The 12,764-nt window shown below is 45.4% G+C and overlaps 1 protein-coding gene across 3 annotated transcripts in view; it reads right to left on the bottom strand.

The window, feature by feature from the left end:
- SFMBT2 (Scm like with four mbt domains 2) overlaps positions 1-12,764 on the bottom strand; it is a 230,431-nt gene that overhangs the window by 82,014 nt on the left and 135,653 nt on the right. For all 3 annotated transcript variants that reach the window (XM_088025816.1, XM_088025815.1, XM_028114618.2), the window contains exons 8-9: positions 6,939-7,040; positions 2,249-2,396 (exon numbers count right to left, since the gene is read on the bottom strand). In XM_088025816.1, the coding sequence (XP_087881942.1) occupies positions 2,249-2,396; positions 6,939-7,040 (250 nt within the window). The remainder of the gene's footprint in view (positions 1-2,248; positions 2,397-6,938; positions 7,041-12,764) is intronic.

Genomic DNA, 12,764 nt, shown 5'->3' with positions numbered 1-12,764 from the left:
AAAACAAACGTACTCTCACAAAACAATGAGAGCTCAGTATTTAAAGCCAAGACTCTGTTATATAACCACAGGCACTTGGAAAAATTATTCCCTAGAACCGTAATTCTCCAACTGTATTTCTCCAAATATCATGAAATGCAATTATCCAAATAGGCACACCCCTTTTCCAAATAAATACCCAAATTATGCCAACAACCTCTTTTCTAAAACATATTTCTAACACTTAAAAGTTCATAAAAAAATATTTTAAAAAACCTAGAGACATTTGGTAAACATTTTGGTAAACCAAAAATCTGGTAAATATTTAACCCCTGCCTAATGGAATAATCAAGCAGCGTAAATACATATACGAATATTCTCCCCCTTTTTTTCCACCCAACTGATTTTTTTCTTTAAATTCTTAAAGGGATCTTATTACTACTTAGAACTTTAGAAAGTGCAACCACGCAGCATTTCAGGTATCTAGAAGAAGTCTTTCTTCAATGACGTGGAGCCATCCGTACAAATGCTCTGATTACAGAAGTCAGCAGGAAGTAGAGATGGTCCATGGGACTTTCAAACTCCGCAAGTGACCTGCTGTTAAATTGTGCAGCAGAGAAAGACTTCCCTGATCTACTACAAGATGGTTCACAATAGAAAAACCTGTAGGACCAACAGGATTAAAAAGAAACCTAGACTCACGGGCGCCTGGGTGGCTCAGTTGGTTGAGCGACTGCCTTTGGCTCAGGTCATGATCCTAGAGTCCCGGGATCGAGTCCCGCATCGGGCTCCCTGCTCAGCAGGGAGTCTGCTTCTCCCTCTGACCCTCCCTCCTCTTGTGCTCACTCTCTTTCATTCTCTCTCTCAAATAAATAAATAAAATCTTTAAAAAAAAAGATACCTAGACTCACATTATTGTTTGACCCTGCAGAGCACCCGCAGAATCCCGCAGGTGTCCCATTTGACGGTCTTGAAGACTGAAGCGCGATCTGGCCAGAGACACCTGTGAGGACCAGCAGGATGCCGACACCCTCGCTATTACTTACCATCCATGCGATGTGGCCTTGGGCAGGTCACAGAAGCTCTCTGCAACTAAGCCCCATCCCAGGGCCATGCTCATTTTGAGGATAAAATGAGTTAGGCACATTCAACAGGGCAAACAGTGGTCTCTAAAAGTTCACCACATTGTAACGAGACCACATTTTGCCACTGCAGCCCCCTAATGAGAAGGATCAACGGCAGAGGTGGAAACACTCAACAGGTGTCTCCCCAGTGGGGATGAGCGTGGAGGACAGAGGGAGGGAGCCCAGGGGAGCTCAGGACAGACAAGTGAGGCAGGAGCAGCATGATGAAAGGCTGCATGTGGAACCTAACGTGCAGGCGTTAACCTCCCAGCATGGTGAACACTACCCATAATCCAGTCCCTGGCGAGTTGGAAAGGTCAGCACAGAACCCCTGTATTATTTGTGGGTTGCGGTTAAAACCCTGCTGTAAGGTTTATTCTTCTAGGTCATCTCTTCCCATTTTCTCTTCTGTTATTCTATCATGCCCTCTGTTTTCCTTCGCACCCCCTCTCCATCTGGTTGCTCTCTTCCCTGCATGAACATCACAACTGTCAGGGACAGCAAACCATGTTACAGAACAGTAAGTGCAGTTCTTACCAACAAGAATGCGGTACATGGTCCCAATTTGAAATTAAGTGCAACCCGGCTCCCGACTGAATTATTTTAATGTGTTAGTGCATCAAATTGTTGGCTATCAGAGAGTGACCGAGCTCTGGGGAAAATTTAAATTATTGGAAATAAAAATGGAAAGAAATGCTTCTTCCTTGGAGCCCAACGCGGGGGACTCGAACTCACAGCCCTGAGATCAAGACCTGAGATGGAGACAGATGTTCAAACAACTGAGCCACCCAGGCACCCCTTGTTGCATTTTTAAAGCCACTTCTCAGACACGTTTGTGTTGAACCCTGATCATGTAGCGATGCTGTGCCCTCTGTCAGCACACCCCAGCAGCCCTGCACACGATGACCAAGAGGGAAGTAGGATGGACAGAAGTGGACATCTGGAGGAGCCCAACGTCACGCACCTCACCAGGGCGGGGAGCTGGGATAGACTCCTGCGTCAAGCCACCTGCCAGACACACCTCTCCCACGATGCTGAAGTTGTTTACAAGCTAAACTTCTCGAGATTAACAAAGGCACACTTCGGTGACAGTAGGACGCCCTCCTGAGCCACCCAAACCCTGCACATTTTCGCAGAATACAAACCTTTGGGAGGGGTGAGATTGACTCCGTTTTTAAGGCACCACTGTACTGGTAAAATCCCCAAAGAATCCGCATGGCACAGCATTGAGAGTCTACTAGGTTCTGGTCTTAGGTCGTCAATGGTCACTTGAAAAAAATGATTGTTAAAAACCTGAAAGAAAAAACAAACCACAGAGCCGAGGGTTAATTCCGTGGGATTTTCATTTGAGGCTAGTATGAAATGCTAGCAAGCTTCCAAAGGCAATAAATACATTTCATGAAAACAATTTCAGCACAAACCGGCACCTCGATGTATATTACTAAATTGATCCAGTTGCTAATCAGTTAAGAGTTGAGCACTCCAGTCATTTTAATGGAAAGAGAAGCGAATGAGTAGTACACATATAAAACAGAGAAGGAAACAACATGGGTGACTTTAGAGAAGTCAACTGACAGTCAGGGCTGGAAGAAAACCAAACTTATGCAGGAAGACAAAGCCAGGCCTACAGCAACGCCAAGATGGGCCCTGGAAGGTGGGCGGTTTCTCCTTGTCCACAGCAGGGACCCACGAGCTCACACCAGATCTCTCAAGAAGCTCCACCAGCTGGCTTGGGGACTTCCGGCTTCATCCGGCCTCCCAGCCCTGCAACGACCCCAGGCTCCAGCCCAAGAAGAATCACCCCCCACCCCCAGGCACATCCCTGCATCCTCCCAGCCTCAACACCCACTGTGCCGAAGTTCTTTCAAAACACAGTGTATTTTTCAAGGTGCATCCTGAAAGTCAATGCTGCTGGAACGTTTCCCTGACCACTCCGGTTTGAGTGTAGGTTCCCTGCTCTGTGGCCCCGAAGCTTCACCCCTGCACCTCTGTCCTGAAAGTCCTCATTCCTTCCTGGGGGCTGATCCCAAATCGGTCTCCCCCAACAGATCCTCTGAGGGCAGTCTCCTCTTTGTTACTCATCAGGGTGTTCCCACAATGCACAGAAAATGCTTTGTACACAGGAACTGCACACACAGCCACTGCATGTAGGGAAAAAGAAAACATCAGTGAAGAACTAGGAACAAGAAGAGTAAAATGCAAAACCGAGAGGGACCCAGCACTTCAAAGCATGATGGCGTTCAAGAACCTAAAGTATGTGAAACAGGCCAGGGAGAAAGGCATCACTTTACGAGCTCGACAGACATAAACCAGTCTTGCTTAGGAAACCCTAACACTTACTAAAGCTCTGATTCCTGGCTGCTTCATTTCCAAAGTATCTTCGGGAAGCAGTCTAATTAAAAGCAAAGCAGCAGAGTGCACTCAACTTCTGTTCTCCTCCGTGCTGATTCCGGTAAACGGCTGTTGTTGTGCTGCCTGAGGTCTGCCTTTGGAAAGTAGACTTTACAGAGCAAAGGACCAAACCTCACCTTCCCAGAGAGATCTTCCCTGCAGCCCCTTTTAAAACCACATCCCGCACTCTGGCTTCCACCCTCTGCTCGTCCCTTCCCTGCTGTGTCTTTCTCCTTAGCGTTGAACACATAACATTCTGTATGGATTTACTGACTTTGTCTCCGCCCCCCGCCGCCATGAAAATATAAGCTCTGTAAAAGCAGGGACTTTTGTCTACGTTCCCAGTGTCCAGAATAGTGCTTAAAAATGCCAATGGGATGGGATGGAGTCTCATATGCGTGTGCATGGACACACACACACACACACACACACACACACACACACACACGTATATTAAAAGTGCGGGATTCTGGTGGCTGAATCTCTTAGCACCACTGGACCCTGTAAGGGTGCGCACTAAGGAATCTCTAAAACCTATTAAAATGCACATTCGTGTGTGTGTACTTCAGAAAACAAGTAAATCAGTTTCTTCAAATTCATCAGGGTTATGTTTCACATGTCCAGAGATACCGATCAGGTCTAGAACCTGCAGGTCTCAGAAGTAAAACCTAGAGCAGGTAAGCAACCGGCCCAAGACTATGTGGCTCAGAGGTAGCCATAAAAGAAACAGAACCAAGACTGTTTATCTAAACAATACGATAGATTTCACATACACAGGTCACCGTCATCATCATCTGTCAGTATCATACTGTTCTGGACCACCAAAAACATAATCTATAATCTCACTGTATGGCTAAAGGCTGGGCATTTCATCCAGGATCTGTGCCACAGTTAACTGCTTTCCTGTCTATTGGCTTTAATGTTATTTATTTATTCCTTCAACAGGTGTGCCATGAAGAAAAGCCTCGAGGAAAATGAAAATGAAAATTTCATTATGATGAGTAGTAACAGCGCAGCGTTATATTCTCAAACATAATATTCTAAAACCTTCTCCAGTGTTAGGAGGAATGTGTTTAATTACAAACACCGACTACATTAAGAATATCCTCATATTTCCCTCTATGTAGGGAGTCTTGAACCTGGGGACATGCCCATCTATGTGCTAAGAGGCCAAAGCCCACATTTTTTCAATCCACGTGTTCTACAACAGAGGTCCAACAGGAGAAGGAAAAGGGATGCATGCAGAACAGAAAGACTGAGTGTGTTATCTTTGGTAAAAAGGGTAAGAAAAACTAAAATGAAAAAGAAAACGTGTACTATATATACAGTGGAATATGACTCAGCCGTCAGAAAGGATGAATACCCAACTTCTACATCCACATGGATGGGACTGGAGATGATGCTCAGTGAAATAAGTCAAGCAGAGAAAGTCAGTTATCTTATTATTTCACTTCTTTGTGGAACATAAGGAATAGCCTGGAGGACATTAGGAGAAGGAAGGGAAAATGAAGGGGGGGATTGGAGGGAGAGATGAACCATGAGAGACTGTGGACTCTGAGAAACAAACAGGGTTCTAGAGGAGGGGGTGGGGGGATGGGCTAGCCCGGTGATGGGTATTGAGGAGGGCACGTTCTGCATGGAGCACTGGGTGTTATATGCAAACAATGGATCGTGGATCACTACATCAAAAATTAATGATGTATTGTATGGTGACTAACATAACATAATAAAATGAAAAAAAAATAAATACAAGAAAAGAAAAGAAAGAAAACGTGTACCTTAAAAAAAATCAGAGAAAATATCCTCCCTGGTCCCAACCCCAAGAAGTTTTATTTAGAGATAAAATTATTTATCAGGAAACTAAACTACTGTTACCGGAAATCTATCCAACAAGACGAGGATGTTTAGGCTGAACCTAACCATAAGTAGCATGCCACATTCTAACATGATCGATTACAATTATTTACAGGCATGGAAGTGTGAGTTCACTACTGACAGGACTCAGCACGTCTGCACCTGTTTCCTTTACTGTGGAAACACCAGGCGAAGCTGACACTTAGCCCCTTGGAAAGAGGACTGGGTAATATGCATCCAGGTAAACCGGCAGCTGGCTTCACCGTATCGGCTGCTGCTAGAACAAAGGGAAATCCTGGCCAGGCTTCCGCAAGATACCACTCATCAATTCTGGGAAAATGTGCACCTACCAGAATACACATTCAAGAACCCCAAAAGTCAATTTAAATAAAAAGGCTTTTAATGCACGGTGTATGACTGTGAGGGCATAAATTGCAACCCCCAAAACCATGCTGCAAAAGCCTAAGTCAGTATTTTTCTCGGGCGGGAAGTTATTCTTTACATAAAGTACTGTAAGCGTTATATAAAAGTAATTTATGTTCTAAAGAAAAAATATTTGGAAAAAAAAAGAGAAAGGCATTCCATGACTATAACCATTTTCCATACTCTGAAATACATTATCACCGCTGTATTTCTCAATTTTACCAAATCATGAATTTAAAAAAGAGCATACAAAATGACTCTAAGACACTCATCACTGTATTAACAAATCCAGTCTTCCTTGGTAAAAGAAATTAAAATGGAATTGACTTCCGGACCGTTAATTAAGTTCCCTTGCAAAAGGCCATTACCTAAAAACACACTGGGTACGAAGGCTGGGTTTCTCGCTTTCCCCCGCCACCTGTTAGAGGACACTTAAGGTGGAAACGCGTACTGTAGGGGTGACTTCCACAGGTGACTTCCGTGAGATTATCTTCACGGCCAAGGGAAATTACAATCTGAAAGACCATCAGCCCGTCGTAAAAATAACATCACGTTCAAAGGTAATTTCATTTCAAATCTGCGAAACGTAGAGGCAGGCTCTTCCTTTAGTGAAGGAAAGGCCAGCGGCAAAAAGGCAGCAGACGTGGGGACAGACAATGGAGATGGGTCCCTGGCCGGCATTTCCCGAACGCAAGTCGATCACACCAAGGACTGTCAGCGGACGAGAACCAAGGGACTACTGCGATGATTACCGTGTGCAACTGCCGAGCAGCTCGTGCTACGAGACGGGAACAAACAGACGCGTGGATATGACCCTGGCCAACCACAGAAGGTGGCACATATTCGTGGCCGAGTTCACTGCTGTAAACTCAGCGGCGCACCTGCACCCCCGTCCGGGTCACTCAGGGAACACCCGCATCTGCAGTCTTGTCCGTGTTGTATTAACCCCAAACTCTGCTGCAACAGGAGGGCACGTGACCGGCCTGGCTCTGTGTGACCAGTGACAAAAGGGGTGCGGAGGACAGCGTGGCCCGGGGAGAAGGCTGCTCCCTGGCCGGTGTGCTGTCCGGCTCACTGCGCTGAGGCCCCGCCCCTGCACCAGCACTTTCCATCTGGCCCACTGTGAGCAGATCGGCGGGAGGCGGAGAGCAAGGGAGGGAAGCTCACCTTGGTCACTGACGCAGGACAGATATCAAAGGGCTCGCTCAAATTCACCGTTTCTAGCTTCATCCCAACTGTGAAGAAATGGCTTCGCAGATCTGCATGATCCTGCAGGAAAAAGGACAGAGACGCTGAAAGTTGATGGCACTGTAAACTAACTCGGGCGCTGCCTGGACGCTCTCCTTAAACGTTTTATTGGGTAACTAAAGTCGGATTGAAATAATTAACCCTCGCCGTTTCAAATTTCTCATTATTGCAAGATACCGCGGATTTAATTCTTTTCTGCGGGCTAAACTGTTTCTCCGAGGGAAGGACACAAGGCTTTGTGGCCACGCTTAAATTTACACTAAGCAAAAAAATTCACGTTGCCCTGCTTTGATCTTCCTAGGTGCTCTAACCGAAGCACAGCAGAATAATGGAGGCAATCAGTCATCTGCAACACACAGCAGGCGCATCTTCAGGAAACGTGGCCTCTTGCTCCTGGAGCTACTTCGCAGGGCTTCGGGGAGACCCTGTGGCTGACACGACTCGTCCCTGTCTCCTGCGCCCAAGAGCATATGGCTTATCAGGTACTGGTGGTAAGCCGCCGATCCTGGGAATGCGTGCATATAAAGGTCCAACACAGCCCTGCACACGATCAGAACCCGACTCCTGCTCAATAAAGATGAGCAACACCCCCAGTTTAATAGGCGTCTGGCAGTTTTATAACCCACTCACAGCAACCTTATGTGTACAAGATAGAGCCTTCCTGCCTTCCCAAGAAAACAAATTTCAATATCCACTTTCCCTATCCAGCAATAGATGAGGCTGGCTGGACTCTGGATACCAGGATTTATTTTGCTGAGATGGAGGTCATCTCATAACTCACCGCCTGGATAAAAGCTAGTGGATAAATAAACTTATTTGCGGCCCATCCCTGAGGGCCTAACAGCTGCAAATATATCCTGCAATTTCTAAATACATCCATTGGCCGGGAAGTACACAAATACCGAGGGACCTGTTACTTTCTTTTATCTGCAAATCTAAAGTGGATGTTTAATTAATTCAAGGATGTCATTCCACACGTGACTCAGGATCGTCGCGCGGAGTCCTGCGGGGCTGGGGCTGCTCCCCTCGCAAAAGCTGGTTGGTGCAGTTGGTGGAGCACAGGAGACCACAGAAGACCTGCTTACAAAACTCCCCATCACTCCACTCGTCACCAAAGAAGGTGCAGACTCGCAATAAATGCTGGGCCTGGCCAAAGCCAACAGCGCCGCATCCGGGGGCGGGGTGAGGGGGTGACCGACGAGAAGGGATGTGTTCAGTGTGCGACATATGACAAAAACTTACCGACAGAGCTAGCCCGTTCTCAACCTTTACAAATTTCTTAAGAACTTAACAACAAGCACTTGACAAAAATCATATGCATATGAGGCAAAGCACAAGGAAATATTCTTAAGTGCAGGAGATGATTTTATTGTTTTATACTGGTAATACAGCAGAGTTTTTTTTAAAGATTTTATTTATTTATTTGAGAAAGAGCTAGTGAGCAGGAGAGGGGTGGGGGGGCAGAGGGAGAGGCACGCTCCCCGCTGAGCAGGGAGCCTGACGCTGGGCTTGATCCCAGGACCCCGATCAGAACCCGACTCCTGCTCATCTCAATAAAGATGAGCAACACCCCCAGTTTAATAGGCGTCTGGCATTGGGTCACATCATGACCCAAGCCGAAGGCAGACGCTTCACCGACTGAGCCACCCAGGTGCCCCTACAGCGTTTATTTTTAACAGTGGCTGGGCAGCTGGCTCAGAAAAAAAAAAAAAAAAATCAAAGAAACAGTACAGAGAGAGTTAATGCATATTAACACACATCAACCACAGTGCCAAGGCAGGACCAGAAACCACCGGGGGATGAGACAAAAGTGGTAAACCTGAACCGAAAAGCATGAGCTGATACCTGAATGAAAAGATTAAACATTACAGTTCCTGTCAGACATCAACACCCCCCATATCTCACCACCTGTGGGAACTGAGGCACATTAGTAGGTTGCGCAAATACTCTTCCCCTTTTAAGTACAAGAACCCTTTCCCCTTCTGAAAGAAGGAATTACTCCCAAATCGTAATATAACATAAACTTTGCCTGAATATACTCAACAGGGTGAAGCAGTCATTATTCTCCTGCTTGACAAGACAGAAATGTCCTCAGGTACAAAGGACACACGTGTAACTCCAGCTGAGCCTTGAACAACGCGGTGGTTAGGGGCGCCAACCTCCCGCACAGTCGAGAATCTGCACGTAACTTTCGACTCGCCAAAGTTATGAGCCTACTTCTGACCAGAAAAGCCTTACTGATCCCATAAACAGTCGATTAACACATATTTTGTATGTTGTCTGTATGATATACCGTATTCTTACAATAAAGTGCACTAGAGAAAATGTTAGTCAGAAAATCATGGAGAGAACCCATTTCTAGCACTCGACTGTATCTATCGAAAAAATCTGCGTGTGAGTGGAGTTCAAATCCATACGGTTGAAGGGTCAACTGTATAATAAATGGCCCAGACAAAGGGAAGGTTTTCACAGAAGTTCTGCTTCTCTCTGCTATCAGATGTCCCTCCTTGCTGCCATGTTCCCTCTCATTACTCACAGCGACAAGGCTAAACATTCTCGAGATGTGGCTCACCAATAATAGGAACTGTGTAACTTCTGGCTGCCTCGGCCCCTGGCGCTCTCCTTGCAACTTCGATCCATCACCTGGCTTTGTTTCTCCTTTCTATTTCTGCCACCCGCCATTCCTGACCACATTCCGGGCTTCTGGTCTACCCACTGGTCCTCAGCCCCTCTTGATTTCAGCTCTGTGCCCACTCTTTGCCCCAGATACTTCTGTCCCTACCTTTGCACTGAGCAGAGCCAGCCTTCCAAGTAGGGCTGACGCAGGGCTGCCGGACCCTCTCTACATCCCAGGATCTCAGTTTGACCTTGACCGCTGACTTGAAGTCCTTAGCCATCTTTACACCCCTCCTGGATCAATGCTCCAAGCCCTAACCAGATTTCCCCATCACTGATTCCAGTGTTGTGTTGAAAACTCTACGGCACCCAGAACCCTACACCACTAGATGTCCCCTAACAACTGCCTTGTTTTATTCACAGTTGTCAGGTGGGACCAGGCACTGGCTGTTTTCCTTAGAAATAAAGCATCAAGGCTTAGGGGCAACAATTTGCCCCTCAGATAACCTCCTTCCAGAGCTGCAGCTAGTGTTGTGTTTATTGTTAACGATTTCAGTGTATTCTGCGTCAAACTCTATCTCTAGGTAAAGAGGGGATCATTTCATGCAGAAATCACGTATTTTCTTCCCTCCTTCCTGGAGTGGTCATGTGCTTGTCTGTCAACTACTGAGTGTCTCTCTCTCTCTCTCTCTGCTCACCCATAAAATATACCATTCACATCAAAATCATACAAGGCCATATGTGAGATGAAAATAAAATATTAATGACATCAGTATTTTTAAAAAATTAAAATGGTGTTAACAGTAGTTTATCTCAATGACATTAAAATATTTTAAGCAAGTGAGGGGCACCTGGGTGGCTCAGTCGGTGAAGCGTCTGCCTTCGGCTCAAGGCATGATCCCGGGGTCCTGGGATGGAGCCCCGTGTTGGGCTCCCTGATCAGTGGGGAGCCTGCTTCTCCCTCTGCCTCTGCCCCTCCCCCCTGCTCGTGCATGCTCTTTCTCTCTCTCTCTCTCAAATAAATAAAATCTTTAAAAAAAATAAAATATTTTTAAGCAATTTAAGACTAATGCTCAGTGAGCAAAGGTTTACAAACGACTCTTCTCATTATCAGTCATGGCTCGGATTTCCTACATCTTAAACTACTTCTACTAGCTTTCAATTACTTGCAAGCACACAGACCTCTGACTTGCAGAAATGCATCTGTTTTTGTTCCAAACTATGTGAAAATTCTTCAACCCTATCATTTAATATATGGAAAAAGGAAGCCAGACATTATGAGAGATAGCTGCATCTAAACATAGGCGTTTATATTCTGGTCTCAAATAATCGACATCCATGCAGAAGAGCCTCCTAACGCGAACTCTCCATTTCAGAGACAAGCCCAGCCAACTGTGCAACGCATTCCTGCATCCCCAGCCCCACCTTCCACGTTCTTAAAGTCACTGTTTAATCAGTAAATTAAAAAAAAGAGAACAATCCTTCAATGACCAGCTGTGTCCAAGGCAAGTCAACACAATGAAAACTTCTACAATCTAGGAGCAAAGACACATGATGATCATGAGTTTGATTATGACTGTGCATCTACTGCTCTAAAGCTTCTGTCCTTCGTGAGTGATGAGGTCAAGAAACTTTGTACTACAAGAGGCAGAACAGTATCTGCTCAGGGGGCTGGCCCCTGGAGACCTTGACACAAACAGGACAGGGAGCCGCGTGTTTGGTGCCGTATTTCCCAGCCAGGCCCGAACTCTCTCGTGTGTGCCCCGCTCATCCTATTAAGACCCCAACATGTATTTATGGAAGTAAGCTGAAGAAATGTCCAAAATTAGACGATTTCTTGATATTCGTTCCAATTCCATAGTCTATGGTTCACTCAATAAGCATGTTAAATGCCACCAAGGTACCACACACAGAGTACTACATGATGCAGAGAACACACACACACACACACAAAACACACACACAAATGACCTTATCAGAGGGGGAAGGAAAAAGACAAAGTACTGCGATTGAAGATCCAGACTTGGAAGAAATTCCAGAAGGAAGATTTTTACCGCAACATATAAAAATCATTACTACCATGATGACGGCGACCCGAGGACGTACAGGAGTGAATCTTAATTTGGAACAGGAAAGCACATGACTTGGAAGGGTGAAGAAAAGATTATGGGAAAGTGGCTTGGTAAATTTAGCTTGGGAGGCTGGGCCTTAAAATACCGGATTTAGGCATCTAAATCTGATCCAAAAAGGCAAAGGGAGTCATTGACACACCTAAAAGATAAGAGCTTTTTACGATAATTAAAGAATTCAATGCCAGTAAATTTCCAAATAAGACAATTCACAGACCTTCTGAGCCCTGTGTGTGTGTGTGTGTGTGTGTGTGTGTGTGTGCATAAGTACATTCATATTCGTGTACAAGAAAAGGTACAGATACTCTCATTGAAAAACAAATTTAATCGCCCCCAGACCATTTGCTTTGGGCTGCTAATGCAGTCAGAGTACATGCATTCATCTACGCAAACATCAGCTAATCATTCAATGTTAAAAAAGAGTTCCTGGCCCCTGAAGACGATTCGCAAAACTGATTATCTACTGAGAGATAATAGAAAATTCACTGTGGTTTGGAAGGATGCATTCTGGCCTTCGCAAAGCTCTAGAGAATCATTCACACCTCACAATTATTGGATCAAGAACGATGTTATTCCTGAAATCAGGAGGGATTACTAAATCCTCAGTACATTCCCAAATATGCCTGTCACATTCAAGAAATACTGTTTATTTAAATGTACTGAGGTCCAGTTAAATTGCTTACAGAAAAACTTTCGTTTAAGAAACACGGGCAATGTCATTCCCATCTACACTCATCGCTACACATTTCATTCTTACCCTAAAGTAGTTTCATATTGATCAGAAGCAAAATGCCATTCATTTTACTGGAGGACTGTCTTATCAGCCCACCTTAACAATCGCTCTTCAGGGAACCTTATTTTCAACGGAATGACAATGTAAAAGAGATTATGTATACATCAACTCCTGTTCTCCAGCAGCTTTATTCTCTCCAGAACCCAGGAGCTCCTGCCCTCCCCCACCACCATTCAGGCACTCCGCACCGAGAATAACCTGGTTTAG

This window comes from Eumetopias jubatus, unplaced genomic scaffold (assembly GCF_037043125.1).
Source record: "Eumetopias jubatus isolate StellerSeaLion01/CBP00866 unplaced genomic scaffold, mEumJub1_p1.0 scaffold_8, whole genome shotgun sequence".
Lineage (NCBI taxonomy): Eukaryota > Metazoa > Chordata > Mammalia > Carnivora > Otariidae > Eumetopias > Eumetopias jubatus.
This window is presented reverse-complemented; position numbering and strand designations above follow the sequence as displayed.